This window comes from Pomacea canaliculata, linkage group LG5, assembly GCF_003073045.1.
Source record: "Pomacea canaliculata isolate SZHN2017 linkage group LG5, ASM307304v1, whole genome shotgun sequence".
Lineage (NCBI taxonomy): Eukaryota > Metazoa > Mollusca > Gastropoda > Architaenioglossa > Ampullariidae > Pomacea > Pomacea canaliculata.
Window position 1 is genome coordinate 8,661,142 of NC_037594.1, and position 14,145 is coordinate 8,675,286.

General features: G+C 42.1%; 1 protein-coding gene across 1 annotated transcript; it reads right to left on the reverse strand.

Moving 5' to 3' along the window:
• Positions 1–17: 17 nt before the first annotated feature.
• On the reverse strand, positions 18–13,888 carry LOC112563596 (mucin-17-like). Its single transcript, XM_025237705.1, has 12 exons — positions 13,656–13,888; positions 13,252–13,376; positions 12,831–13,108; positions 11,183–12,400; positions 10,701–10,921; positions 10,309–10,489; positions 9,964–10,139; positions 8,840–9,423; positions 8,150–8,311; positions 6,134–6,835; positions 5,181–5,282; positions 18–4,834 (listed from the first exon to the last, which is right to left on the reverse strand). The coding sequence occupies exons 1-12, from the start codon at positions 13,794–13,796 to the stop codon at positions 862–864; spliced, it is 7,863 nt and encodes a 2,620-aa protein (XP_025093490.1). The 5' UTR covers positions 13,797–13,888; the 3' UTR covers positions 18–861.
• Positions 13,889–14,145: the final 257 nt, after the last annotated feature.

Consider the following 14,145-nt stretch of genomic DNA (forward strand, 5'->3'; position numbering starts at 1 on the left):
CAACTACAACTCATAAAGGATTTGAAAGCAATTTTACTCGATTTTTTTTGTTTTTGTTTTTTTTTTTTGTTTTTACTTATGCCCTGAACAGGACACGTACTCAACACAGTTCCATAGTTATGCAGTTATATATACATTGCTCACATGCTTCTCCTATTTCTTCTAGGGAACAGTAAAAAGTAGCAAAGAAGAGTACTTTTAACACTTTTAACACACTTTTAACAGTTTAGCAGCAAAATGTTCTCATGAACGATTTCCCTTGTAAAGAAACTTTCAGTGCTCTATAACTCAGAGGTATGCTCTGATGAGCAAACATGGTTTACCAACTGTTAAAAAAACAAAAGCAGCCTGCACTGACTGCTATATAGTATGCCCTTCATTCGGACATATTGCTGTGTATTGCTACATATTACTGCAACATCATTCAGGAAAACACAAAAAGCAGTCTGAAACATCAGAAATGATAGCAAGATGATGAGGAAGACTCTGCTGGTGTATTTTCTCAATACCACTGACTTGAAAACAAAAAGTCTGTGCACATTGTGTGTGTGCATACATGCATGCAACCACATGCCTAGGAGAACTTTAAAGACTTTGCAGTTTTTCATCTTCAACTTTTGTGGTCTTCAGTGAACATTTTCCTAGCAGACTGCTTTGGACACTGTCTGTGATGCAACAGCAGTCAGAACTATGTAGTAAATAGTCCAGTGCATTAGTAACTTTATAATCATTGTATAATTGCTAAAGAAGATTTATCAGGTATCATAAATTTTTAATATTTACAGGAATAAATATTTAAAACGTTTTTGTATGTCAACTTAATTTTCACTCCATTGGCTCAAACAAGTGCTTAGAGAGGCTTTAGTGCCTTGTCCTCTTTCCACCTGGGCCTTTGTCCTGTCTGCTACGAGTCTCTCTCACAGGAAGTGATGACACTGGATGGTTTCGGCGCAGTTCCCGCTGTGGTGAAGCTGGAGGGTTGGAGTGTCTTCTGGTGACCATGTGTCGTGGCTCTGATTTGGCTCCATTATGAGAAGAAGCTCGTGTTTCTCTTCGACTAGGGGGAGAAGTCTGTCGTGGTGGTGGAGGAGGAGGAGGTGGTGGTGGTGGAGTTGTTGGGGCTTCAGGTATTTGCTCAGAAGAAGACAGTTGTTGTGGCATGTGAGGTGATGTTGATGAGACTTGTGAAGGTGAAGCTGGAGGAAGGACAGTTGGAGACGGCATCTGTGAAGACATTTCCACGTCACTACTATCTTTCTGAAGGTCAGCACCATCTGTGTTTTCACCTTCATGAGAAAATTCTTTCAACGGAGCCATTCTACACTGCTCCCCTTCTTCTGCCTGGTTCAGTGACACTGGTGGTAGGCAGCAAGATAAAGATGGATGGTCAGGTTGCTGAGAAGATGCCAATGACGTACATGGTACACTAGATGCTGTATCTGGGAAAGCACTTTCTTTCGCAGATAGCAAAAATGATGAGTGTTGTGGATGTTCAGAAGTAAATGACTGGTCTAAATTATTGGGTGGCAATGACTCGCTCACACTCAATATCTCAGATGGCACCAGCTCAACTTGAGCCTGTATTTTGGATGATGATGTGTCTGTTATGCTCAGAACTTCAGCTGGTGTCACCTCATTAATAGCTGGTGTTTTTGAATGGTGCTGTATCATGCTCTGTGTCTCAGATGATGTTCGACCATCAAAAGGTGGTGTTTCTAAAATGGGAGCATCCATTAACATTTTAGACGGTGCTGGTACAGGCACACTTGACAGTTTAGAGGTTTCTTTTAAATCTACTTCAAGAGATGTAGCCACAAACAAGCCAGCTGATTCACTACTCTGTCCCATCTTTTCTGGCAGCTCCTGAACATTCACTGTCTGTAAGAGTGGTTCATAATTAATCTTAGATTCTTTTTCCTCCAAAGGCAGCATCTCAGCTGCTTCCATTGGAGTCTCCACTTGGGTATGTGAAACCATGCCTGCATTAGATGATGCTGTCATCTCTTCAGTCTTTGCTACCTCTTGGCCATTTCCCAGTTTGTGTGAAAGTGATAACAAAGCAGGCGATTCTAGATGCAACAATGGTAAGGATGGTGGCAGTGTTGGTGGTGGTGTTGATGATGACAATTGAGACGATGAGGCCAACGGTGGCAGTTCTGATGATGGTGGTGCTGGTGAAACTGAGAACACTCCTTCAGGTGAGAAAGGCTGCAATGGCACAGACAATGGGGCTAGTGTTGCTAACTGTGTTGGAGGCAGGGATTGGCTAGTTGGCTGGGGTGGACAGGGTGCAGATGGTAAAGCCAATGAACTTAATGCAGATGAAGCTAAAGACACTGACAGCAATTCTTCATGTGAAGATACTGTAGGAGGTGAAGACGGCACAGATGCTGGAGGAGAAGATGACACAGGTGTTGCTGCTGGAGGTGAAGGTGATACAACTGCTGGAGGTGAAGGTGATGCAGCTGCTGGAGGTGAAGATGATACAGATACTAAAGGTGAAGATGACACAGGAGCTGGAGGTGAAGATGGCACAGGTGCTGGAGGTGAAGATGGCACCATCGGTGGAGGTGAAGATGACACAGATGCTGGAGATGAAGATGACACAGGTGCTGGAAGTGAAGATGGTACAGGTGCTGGAAACGGCGTGAACAATGATGATGACAGCAGTGCAGGGGATGAGGAAGAAGGTGCTGGCTGTGATGGTGGTGGTAGTTGCGAAGATGTTGGTGGAGATGAAGTTGATGGTAGTGAAGGTGACTGATGTGATGGTGAAGTCAACAGATTTTCTTTTTCATCATTTTGTTGGGGCGATGAGACAGCTGGTTGTGTCAGAGATGAAGAAGTTAGGTGGGGTGAAGGTACAGAGATGGTTGGTGAACGATCGTGGTCAGGTATCTGTGGCAACACTAAAGGCTCTGATTTTCCCTCATTAGATTGAGGAGTTCCCACTGTCAAGCATTCTACTAGTTCTTGAGCTCCATGTACTGTTTCTGGCTGCTGTACAAAAGGTAATATGGGAGATTCCAGCAACAAAGGAAGTGGTGATGGTAGCAATGGTGGTGGAAATAGTTGTGATGATGTTCCAGGTAACTGCTGGGGTGTGTCTCCATCCTGCAAATCCTCATGAGTTTGCACAAAAGATGGTGAGTCACCACATTTTTCCAGCAAGGGAGGTACAGGCGAGTTTTCCATACTAAGATCAGGCGGAGGTGGATAGGGTGACCCCTGACCTTGACCTAATATTTGAGGGGATTGCAAGGGAAGTTTTGGCAGCTCTAATGCATATACACTTGCAACTGTGGAAGCACATGCTGGCTGCCACTCATCAGATGGCGTTCTCTGTGCCTGCAATTTGGGTGGCGATGGTGAGGAACTGGCTTCTGGTTGCTGTTCTCCCTTGGGAGTGTGTGGGGATGGGACACTTTGCGCTGCATGATCCAACACAGTCACATCAGTGTCATTTTTGGCTGCTCTTTCTTCTGCAGGTTGTGGAAACTTTGAAATTTTTGGTCCAATGCTTTCAGCTAAAGATGGGTAGATGCCTCTGATTGCATCCATCTCAGCCTGTGAGTGCAGCGTAGGCAAAAGTGGTAGAAACTTCCTCTCTTCAAATTCCACTGGTGTCTGTTCTCGGGAGCGCTCATCTTGCAAGTCAGGTGTTGGTGGAGAGACAGGACTGCCCAAAAGGTCTTGGCGTGGCAAGCGAGGCAATGCTCCAGTTCTTACCACAGGAGGAGGGGTTACTGATCCCCGCTCATCCATTAGTCCAGGAGTAGGTGGAGTAAGTACATTGTCCTCAACTATCTCCATCCTTTTGACTGGAGACGAACAACCTTCATCCTCTGGAAATGAAGAAAACCCATCAGAAACAGATTCCAAACTTGGAGGAGAAGGTGACTGTTGGGTTCTGGCCTGCTGTGGAAAGGACAGGCTGTGCCTGTCTAAATTTCTCTCAGGTGAAGATAAGGGGTGCTTCCGAGCTCTTTTCTTTCTTTTCCCTGGCTCCTGTGAAGACGCTGACCAACAACCTCTGCGTGACCCTGACCATGATCCAGCACTCTCCTTTGATTCTGGTGAAGAGGATGAACGTCTTCGCTTCATTTTCTGATGCCGCCTTCGTTCCTGTTGAGGGGATGGTGACCTAGAATCTCGCAAGCAAGCATACCGTTGTGGTGGTGATTTTTTCTTCTTCCTTTGCCTTTCAAGAGAAGACCTTGATTGTGTTCTGCTCCTCACCATCTCAGGTGAGGACTTGATCTCAGGAGAAGGCGATCGATTGTGCATCTGATAAGCTTTAGGCAAGTTCTCCATGTTAGTCTCAAGTTCCTTTTTACTTTTTGAGACTGATTCAGCGCTTGAGCTGCTAGTAATCTCTCCATCAGACAACTCTGATTCTTTGCGCCTTCGCTTAGCTGGTTGTGGAAGTGGCTCTGGTGATGATGAGGTGGATGAAGAAGATGAAGAAGAAGAGGAAGATGACGAAGAGCTTTTGCGATGACGTTTACTGCGGCAGGGAGCAGGAGGAGACAGCGGTGGTGGTGTTGGGGAGTGGCTGTTGTCAGTCAAGACTGAGCTGCTACTGTCATTGATGGGAGAGTACAGCTGCCGCTGAACTGGGGTTGATGAGTGACTTTCTGAAGATGGTTGTGATTTAGAGTCCTTGCTGTTTCTGTTTGATGAAGCCTTGTTTTCATCCCGTTCCTGATGGGTTCCTCCTGGTTGTGCCCCACCCCCCGAGTCAGAACTATTGTCGTAAGAGGCTTTGGGTGGATTAGAAGCTTTCAGTCCTGGTGCAATCCAAACCATTTTACTTCGATCATATCGACCTTGACTGAAATAGAAGAAAAACATATATAATACGATCTACAGGCTGGAGTAGGAGGAAAAAGTATCCAATTTTCTCCCAAAATAGAATTCCTTAGAACAAATGTAAACAATGATGACAATAATAATCTGAAATGCAACCAAAAAAAAAAAATCCTTTTAAACTTGTTATACCGATACTTTCAATGATAAAACAGATCCCAGAGATATCTTTAACAGCATAAGTTTAAATTTAGAAAATGACAATGGCACAATGAGGTGATGAGAATACAAAAATAAGCTTATGAGATAACCTAAAACATATATAAATGGATAAATGAGAGAGAGAGAGGGCATTTTTACAGGTCACCTACAAGTTTTCTGTTGGTGTCTGTGGTGGGATTGGCTTAGAGGCAGTAACTTGAGCAGTCCATGACATTTTGTTGCGATCATAGGAATATCCTTGGCTAAGTGGTCTGAGAAGAAAATATGATTTCAAATAAAAATTTCAAATATAAAATACGAACAAAAACAAAGCTGGCAAGTCTACACATATAAAACAAAAGATAATAAATAGTACTAACATTGGCAGCTCAACATAAATTTAGCTAGATAAGTGACCACTACAACCTCCACTAACACTCCGAGTCTGGGCCTTGATCTTTGATTCTGAAGCATAAAAGAAAATCATAGTTCAAAAAGTTCAGCCAAAAGAAAGACACTGTTCCTACTTCACTCCTTCATGAAATTGTACTTTCTTGTAAATCCCAAGGAAATTAAGTATTACAATCGTATTTCCAAAATAGGAAACTTTGATTGCACAATTGATGGTCACAATGATAGTGACTCCTGTATTCAGTGGATTTTATTGGTTACTCACCATGTACAAATTAATATCAGAAATAGGCCCAAAAATGATGAAATATCACTAGCCATTGTTTTTGAATAGGAATGTACATCCAGAAAAATTTAAATATTCAAATCAATGTCTTCCTGTTCCTATGTTAAGGAATGTAGCTCTTTTCCTATGTGATTAACCTAGTGGAATGACTTGATTTTGTCCTTTTTATATAAATTTGCAGTAAAATTATTAAATATGGCAGAATATAAATTTGTCCAACATAGTCTCAAAGAGTTAAAACACATAACCATTAATGTAAGTAATATAAGCAACAGAATATACACAGTGCATAAAAATGTCAACGAGAAACAATTATTCCTGTTAGCTAAATACCTTTTCTGACAGTTAATTTTTTTTAAAGTTATGCAAAAGCAAAAAATTTTGGATATCAGTATCACTTTAATAAATTAAGCTAAAAACCCATACCCTGGCGTAGAACTAGAAGGCGGTCGAGAAGTGGATGTCCCATACTTTCCACCTGCAAAAGCACACCCATCTGGTCGCCTGGCAGATCGTCTGTCATTTTCTACGCTGTACTGAGCCCTAACCCCACTGCTAATGCCACTCAAGCTGCTGCTGCTGCTGCCTCCGCCACTACCAGTGCCACGGGCATGTCGTGCTGCTTCTCCAAAGTCAACCATTTCAATGGGAACTTTTCCCTTCCATCGTCTTGCAGTGCCTTCCCCATCCTCCTCTGTGGCAACTTTTAGCACATCTGTGCTTGGCTGCTCTTTCTCTGCAGTCATGCTGTGACTTTCTGCTTCTTTTGACTGGCTTTTATCTACTGCATCTTCCAGGAGTTCATCAAGTGATTCATCTTCTGGAGAGACTGGCTCTAAATCCATATCAGCAATAATTGGTGTGGTGGCAGGGGGTGTCTGGAGCACTGGTTTTCCTCCTGCTGTTGACTGTCTCCCAGGGGACATTACTCCTGACTGCGAAGTGCTTCGAGGAGTATAATTCTTATATTCAGCCAATGAAAGCCCAGCATTCTCTTCAGGAACATTACTTCGCTTTCTGTTTTCTGATCTCCCAACTGAGGGTTTATCTTTACTAGAAAATCGGTCTGGTGAATCTCGATCTCGTCTCCTATCCAGCCTGCGTGTGTCTGTTCCATGCTTGTCTTTTCTGTAAGAACAAAAAATTTACAAATATATAAATACTACTACTTCCCACTTCCTCCTCTATTTAACTATTCTCTCTCCCTCCTTCTCTCACTCACACACATGCATTTCACTAAAATTTGTGTTATTTAACTTAACAGATGCCAAATAAATGATATGCTCCATTTCTCTCACAAGATACAAGATAAAGAAAGCAAACAATAGCAAATGTAACCATTTCTAATTAAAGTCAATTACAATGTTAAAAATTGAATGTGGCTCATGCAATCTGTTCATAATTATAATTTAATCATTTTAATGCACTTTTAGACACTTCACCCATGAACTGACAGAGGAAGCATAGACAGCAGCTATACAGGGAAACATGCAGCGACTATACGAAATAACACAAACTTTGTCAGGCAGGAACATAAACCCAAACAAGCCAGTGAAAGACAAAGACGGCAAGACTATAAAACAAACAATGCAGGACAAAGAGACCGCTGGATGGAACACTTCGAAGAGATCCTGAATTGACCTCGTCCACCATCTTTACCTGACATACCACCAGCAACTGACACTAGGGTTGCAATAGTGTCCACTGTTCAGTCAGTACTGGCGACAAACCAGCATCAGTGCTATGCGTTCAGGCCACCAACAAGGCAAGAGATAATGGATTCAAGAAAACTGTTCGTATCAATAGTCAGCAAGCTACGCATTGCGTGACACAGGTTTTAGACGTGCTGTGTGTAAGGAGCGACCTCGTCTCTAATCCCCATCTGACAGGGCGTAGCCGGCAAATATGTTACACAAATTTGGAATCAATGCTCCATTGGCCATTGTCCACCTGGAATCACCTAATTAGCATTGGACAGTTGAAGTGGCGCTCGTCCCAAGATTGTTAGAAGATGTGATAATTGGTAACCAGCTTACAACAGAAAGAGGCATGGAGCTACAAGCGCCAGTGATGGAAGAGATGCCAAGCCTGCACGCACCAGTGAGGACCAGGCCACAACAATGGAGGGAACACAAGAAGGAGGCGTTGACGAAGAATGTCATAGAGTCGCTTGGAGTGGGAACAGAGGAAATGGTGTTGTTAGTAGATAAACTAACAGTGTTATAATGTTGCCACTCTGCAAGATATTAGAAGAGGACTACAGAAGATACAATAGAATGTCTTAAAGTTATTCAATTGATAAATTAGACTTTCGAAAAGAAGATTTATCAGAAACTTTAAAACTAAGAAATAAACTGGAATGGCAATACAAATAAATACAAAAACAGCTTTCTTAAGTTGTAAGAACACTTTAGGACCATGGTAGTGTCTGTAGTAACACACCTCTCAGACCTGCCACTAAAAGAAGAGTCTGCAGCAGGTTGGGTCAACGGTCTTCGCCGGTTTGTTCGTGGTTTGTAGAGATCATCCATGTCATAACGCTGACTGGTGCGGGAGCGGCTTTCAGATGCCTCCGATGCTCTGTGTGGTTCAGATGGTTTGGATCTAATAAGTACATATTTTTTCAATTATTATTAAAGTCATTTAATAAGAATTAAAAATATTAGAATGTGACAGAAAGCACATATAAATAAATGCATAAATAAAATCATAGTGGCAATACCTGACTTAAGTTTTAACAAATGTAAAGCATCATTTAGACAAACATAACAATACAAAAGTTTCTTTTTCTTCCCTGTACTGGTAAATAATAATTATAACTTGCAGAGAATCATTTCCCTCTTTTTTTTTTTTCTAATGCAAGAATGGAATCTCAAAGAAGTCAGCAAGCAATGCTCAAGTATGACTGCGTACTCAATGATGCTCAGCAAATTCCAGTGACCAAGTTAGATAACAGTTATGCCATTCATGATTTGCTAAACAAAACCACTTGCAGATTCATTCTAACAATTATGACCTTAAAAATGTGCACATCATTTTGGTTAAAAAGTAGTAATATCTTTTGTAAACCGTGCTTTACCCACTGACATTTTAAACAATACAACCTAGCAATAGTTTGAAAATACAATCTACCTAGCACTTCTTCCACGAGAAGGTTCCTCTTGCCGAGATGAAATCCTCTGGGAGCGCTTAACTGGAGTCTGATCTGAGAGGCTGCTATCTCCAGAGTTTTGTTTTCGTCGTCTCTGACGCATGGATCTCTCTGACGAGGAGGAAGAATTTGTTGTTGTTTCCTCTGAAATATCACTATATGGTGAACTAGCACGACTTGACTGAGTACTATGCTTTTCTGATGATGCGACCGAAGCTTTGCTGTTACTTGGAAGGGGATCATATGCAACTTCAATAACTCCAGATGCTGATGGCAGCTCACTGCTTGCAACATCTACGGTGGTAGTTTCTTCTTCTACAGACTCAGTTGTAACAACAAACTCTCCCACCACCAACTCTTGCTCAATGATGCCACTGGCATCCATGTCCACTGTTGTATCCACTTCCACCGTTTCCTCAACAACATCCTGTTCTTGCAGACTCTGGCTACAGATTCCCAGATGAGGTGCCAGCTCACGTTTTTCACTAAAAATTGATGTGAACTCCTCAGATGCATATCGCCGATTGAGGGTGCGCTGCCTGCGCATGGCTCTTCTTTGTTCAACCTGAAAAATTTTTAGCAATATTATTCTGAAAAAAGGTGCTTAAATCTGTCATCTATGTTGCTACATACATGAATCTAAGACCTTTAGATGATTTTCAAACAAGAAATCGAAACTACCAAATTGATGTTGTCAATGGCTTTCTGGTGAATGATCAAGAAATACTAAAGCAACAGAAGAAGGAATAAAAACTCTCTTTTCTCCATTATTCTTCCCTTCTTCTCATTTTTATTTCAACTGAGACATCAATAATATTTTGCTATAAACTTTAAGCACAGAGTTTCTTTCTTGGTAAACATCTGTTAATTAAAGGAATAAAGTCCATCCTCAGGGTCTACATAGCATGTAGACATTACATTCTTCTTTCCAGGGACCTACGTTTCATTACACTTTCAAGCCATTTTAAACAAATTTAATCCCTAAGATCTGCTCATGCTGCAATTATAATGAAAGAATGCACTTCATACTGGAAGACAAGAAAGTGTCACCACTGTGTTCTACAAATCCGAATACTGTAGGCACCATATATCCAGGAAAACTCACTTTCTGCTGCATTAGTTCCTCTTTCATCTCAGCCTTTGTTCGACGTTTCTTGCGAGGAGTGTTCTGCTGTTCCTCTTGAGCTATGCTTGTCCGAATTAATGATGTCACAACTGAGCTGCTTGCTGCTGACACAAGTACCTTAGTTCTTCCTCTTTCCTCTTCTTGCACAGGCTTTGCTATTCACCATAAAACCCAATATATATGTAAATCAGTGTAAGCAGAAAAACAGTAAAGAGTTAGCAAAGTAAGCTACTTAAATTGTACTCACATCTGCACATCCTCTTTCTCCATAAAACAGACACACAGATGTTAAATTTTAAAAAGTGTGCCAATGCTTTTACAAACCACTGCATGGCTTTTCATCTTTGACTGGTGTCCCTCCATCTGATGCCGACAGCTCACTGGGCAGCATCTTTTTCCTTTTTTCCCGCATTCTTGCTTTCTCTTCTTCTCTCTCTTTCCTCTTCACCTCCATCTCTGCTCGCCTTGCTTGCCTTTTCAAGTATCGTTCTTCTTTCTCTTTTGCCTGACAACCAACAAAAAGGCACGACTTGCAATAACACAGTCTCCCTCCAACTCCTCCTTGTGAGTAAAAGTTTTATCCCTCACTCAAGGACTAAGGCTGAAAATCTAGCTCTGTGTAAACATGTGCATGTGGGGATAATCAGTGTGGGTGATGTGTCATGCATACAAGTAAGCCCCAGACGTTTTGGCAACCCAATTAAGTACATACTTACCAAACGCGCCTTTCGCTCTTCTCTGGTCTCCTCATCTTCACTATCACTGTAGTTATAAGACAACGCTACTAGTTTTCTTGGTTTGCCATCATTTGTTGCTCCTGTCTTCGATGAAGCCCTCACCTTCGCAGGCAACACTTCTTTATCCAAGGCAACCGGTTTGTGACTAAGTTCAGTTATAGTGCTCGACACGTCTTCTGAGTCTTTTTTGGAAACTTCTTCTGTAAATGAAAGCAAAATCAAAATGAACACTGAAAAACATGAAGGACCAAACACTATTATTTTCTGTATCTTCAACTCAGCTCAAACTGATAAAAAAAAAAAATAAAAAAAATTCTGCCTTTCATACACTGCAGTTTCTGTTTAAGCATTCTGTCTGTCCCTTCCTGCATATTACTTGTTTCTACAACTGTATAAATAAAAGAATGGAATGTAGAATCACATAAAAATTTAGACTGATTAACAATAAGACTGGGACTTGCCTTCATCTCTGTCAGATATCTCCCCTTCTTCACTGCTCTCTGAAGAATGGCTGAAAGAAGACAGATCACTTGTATGCACAGAACTGATGGTAATATCACTATGCTTGTCATCTTCGTCATCACTTTTGTTCCATGCAAACTGGTAATGGCGTTTGCTTTCTTTCACATCTGCCTCCGCATCTTTCTGTTTCTCTTTTATCACTTCCTTTTCCGTCTCCTTCTCATCTTTGACTGGTTGTGGCTGTAATATAGCAGTTTCCCCAGATTTTTTGCAAGCTGGTGTTTCTTCCAGTTTATCTGTGCCAAATAAATTCCTGACCATTTTTGTAGAAGCCGCAGTGGTAGGGGATGGCTTGGTTTCTGAGACTGTTTCCACACTTTCTTCTTTTTTCACCTCTTTCTCTTGACTTAGCTTTCCAGACTTTCTGCCACTGTTATCCTTCGCTGGTGTCTTGCTGGGTGATGGAGACTCAATCATGGCCTCAGCAAGAAGACGAGGTGAAAGAAATGAGTGCGATGATACTACCTGTTCTACTTTGGGTATGACTCTGGGGCTTCCACTCACTGCAGATATCATGGGAATTGTAGGTAGAGCAAGTTCTGTTCCTGGAGGTGGGGGATCAGACGGGATAGAAGGCAATGCACTAAGTCCAAAAAGAGGAGGCGGGGGAATTGAGATGTCATGAGCTGAAGAGATGCCAGCAGATGATGCTGGCAGCATGGGCATGTCTGCAGGTGGGGGCTTTGACAGGTCAGGCAATAATGGGGGAGCAGTGGAAGGGAGTGGTGGTGGTGGGATTATGGTGCCAGGGGGTGGGGCTATAGGTGGTGCTGGTGTAGCTGGAGCAGGTATTGCTGCAAAGGATGGTGGAGGAGGAATCACATGTGGAGGCTGCTGTGGTGGTGGGGGCTGGACTGGGGGAATGGGCTGCACAGGTGGTGGCTGAAGTGCAGGTGTGCTGGTTGCTGACTGTGAGGTCGAGGTTGCTTGCTGTAGAAGCTGCTGCTGAAGTTGTGGAAATATGTCCACTCCCCCACCACCCCAGCCTTGCATGTAAGGTGGCAATGGCTGCTGCCCCATGACACCAAAGCTGTAAGGATTGCCAAACGGCATCTGTGGGAAAAGGCCACCACCGAACATCCCTCCTGCAGTTTGCCATGTTGCATCTGGACCTGGAAACATGCCAGGGGGAGGAATGTTGAACCCTGCCCCAACAGCTGCAACAAAATATAGGGTGACAATAATTTATGCCAGCAGACTTTATTAGTAACAACTCCAAACATTGTTTCATGACAGTCAATACTCTGACATTCCTCTCTCTAGAAATGAAACCTGTTTACAGGGCTGACACTTAGTAGTTTTCTCCAGGTACTCTGGTTTCCTCCACCAGGTATGTGTCTAGTGTGCATTCATGTGTGTGTGTGTGTGCATTCATATGTGTGTGTGTATTCATGTGTGTGCGTTGTGCATGAAGCTAGCTGGCCTTTGTGTGACTTCTCTGTTATTATTACAGTATAATTCCATAAATAAGGCATATTAAGACTACAACACTTTGATCATTATCATTATTATTAATGATTTGTATAGCATCATATTTAACAAAGTGTGCAAAAGACATGACTAAATAGGCAGAAAAAGATTCCTTACTAGACATGGCTGTTGCACTGGCACTGTTTGCAGCTTGCTGTTGCTGCTGTTTCTGCTGTATGCTATTTACTACCGCTTGGATTTTTTGTTGCTGTTGGAGCTGATGTATACGAAGGGCTTCAGCTTTGCGGCGAGTAGTTTCAGCCTGCCACTCTCGATAGTCAAGTCTCAGCTGAGAGCAAACAATCTCATCAATCTTTGGCTTGATAACCTGGAAAATTTTGGGGTTTACCACTTGGTCAATTATACGCTCCACACCTTGTGTCAGCATCCCTGACCTGCACAAATGCAGATTATATTGAGATTAAAGCTATGAAGTACAAGGAATCAAGAAATTCAACTTTCTCTTTCCTTATAAACACACTCTCTGACTCATGCACGTACATGTTAAATTAATGATATAAACATAAAAACAGATTACTGATTAATCTGCTTGCGCAAGGAATCCCGAAGCTGGTTTTTATTCAAGTTTGGGCTCCATTGACAATTGGAAAGGAAGCGTGTCACAAAGCCTTCAACTCGCTGACGAAGATTTTGTGCAGCAGGCTGAAATCATTTACAAAACAGTTAATCATACTATGTATTTAACAAATGTTTCTGCATAAAGTATTATATAATTCACTTAATAACCAAGCTATAAGAAGGGAATATTCATTATTGATTCTATATCACAAGCGTAAGAAATATTATGAAAACAGATGCACTGAATGATATCTTGGTGCGAAAATCTCACAGCAGTAGATACTGCAAGACTCATTTTTCATTCTTTGAGCTTCTATCGAATCATCTGTTTTGACTGCCAAAATGATCTTGACAATTGTTTACCTTTGTATCGACGTCAATGAGACAATCTCGGCGGAACTGATCAAACAGACCCTGAGATTTAATTTTGTTGATGGTCTCTTGGACCATTTTAGTCGTTTCTTCGTCCACATCTTGAACTGGAGTGGTTCCAGAGCTCGTCATGATGAATGACTGATGTAATTTCCTACATTACACATTTATTCGTCTAAGGGCGCCGCCATTTTCTACTGTAGCCTCACTTTGAATATTGAGGTCAACAGTATAGTTCATTTCAAGACGTAGGGGCAACAGGATCGTTCTGCATGCGGTTCCTCGTGTTTGCTGTCCGCATCGCATGACGCGCATGTTACGCGAGGCGCGGTCGACAGGTAGAGCCATCATTTTATAGGTCAAGGTGCGCTTTCATAACTAGTCTGAAGACACTGTAAGGTTTTGCGGTCTGTGCGTGCGTACGTGTGTGTGTGTGGTTGCTCGTGTGGATCCAGCTAATAAATCACATATATATATATCT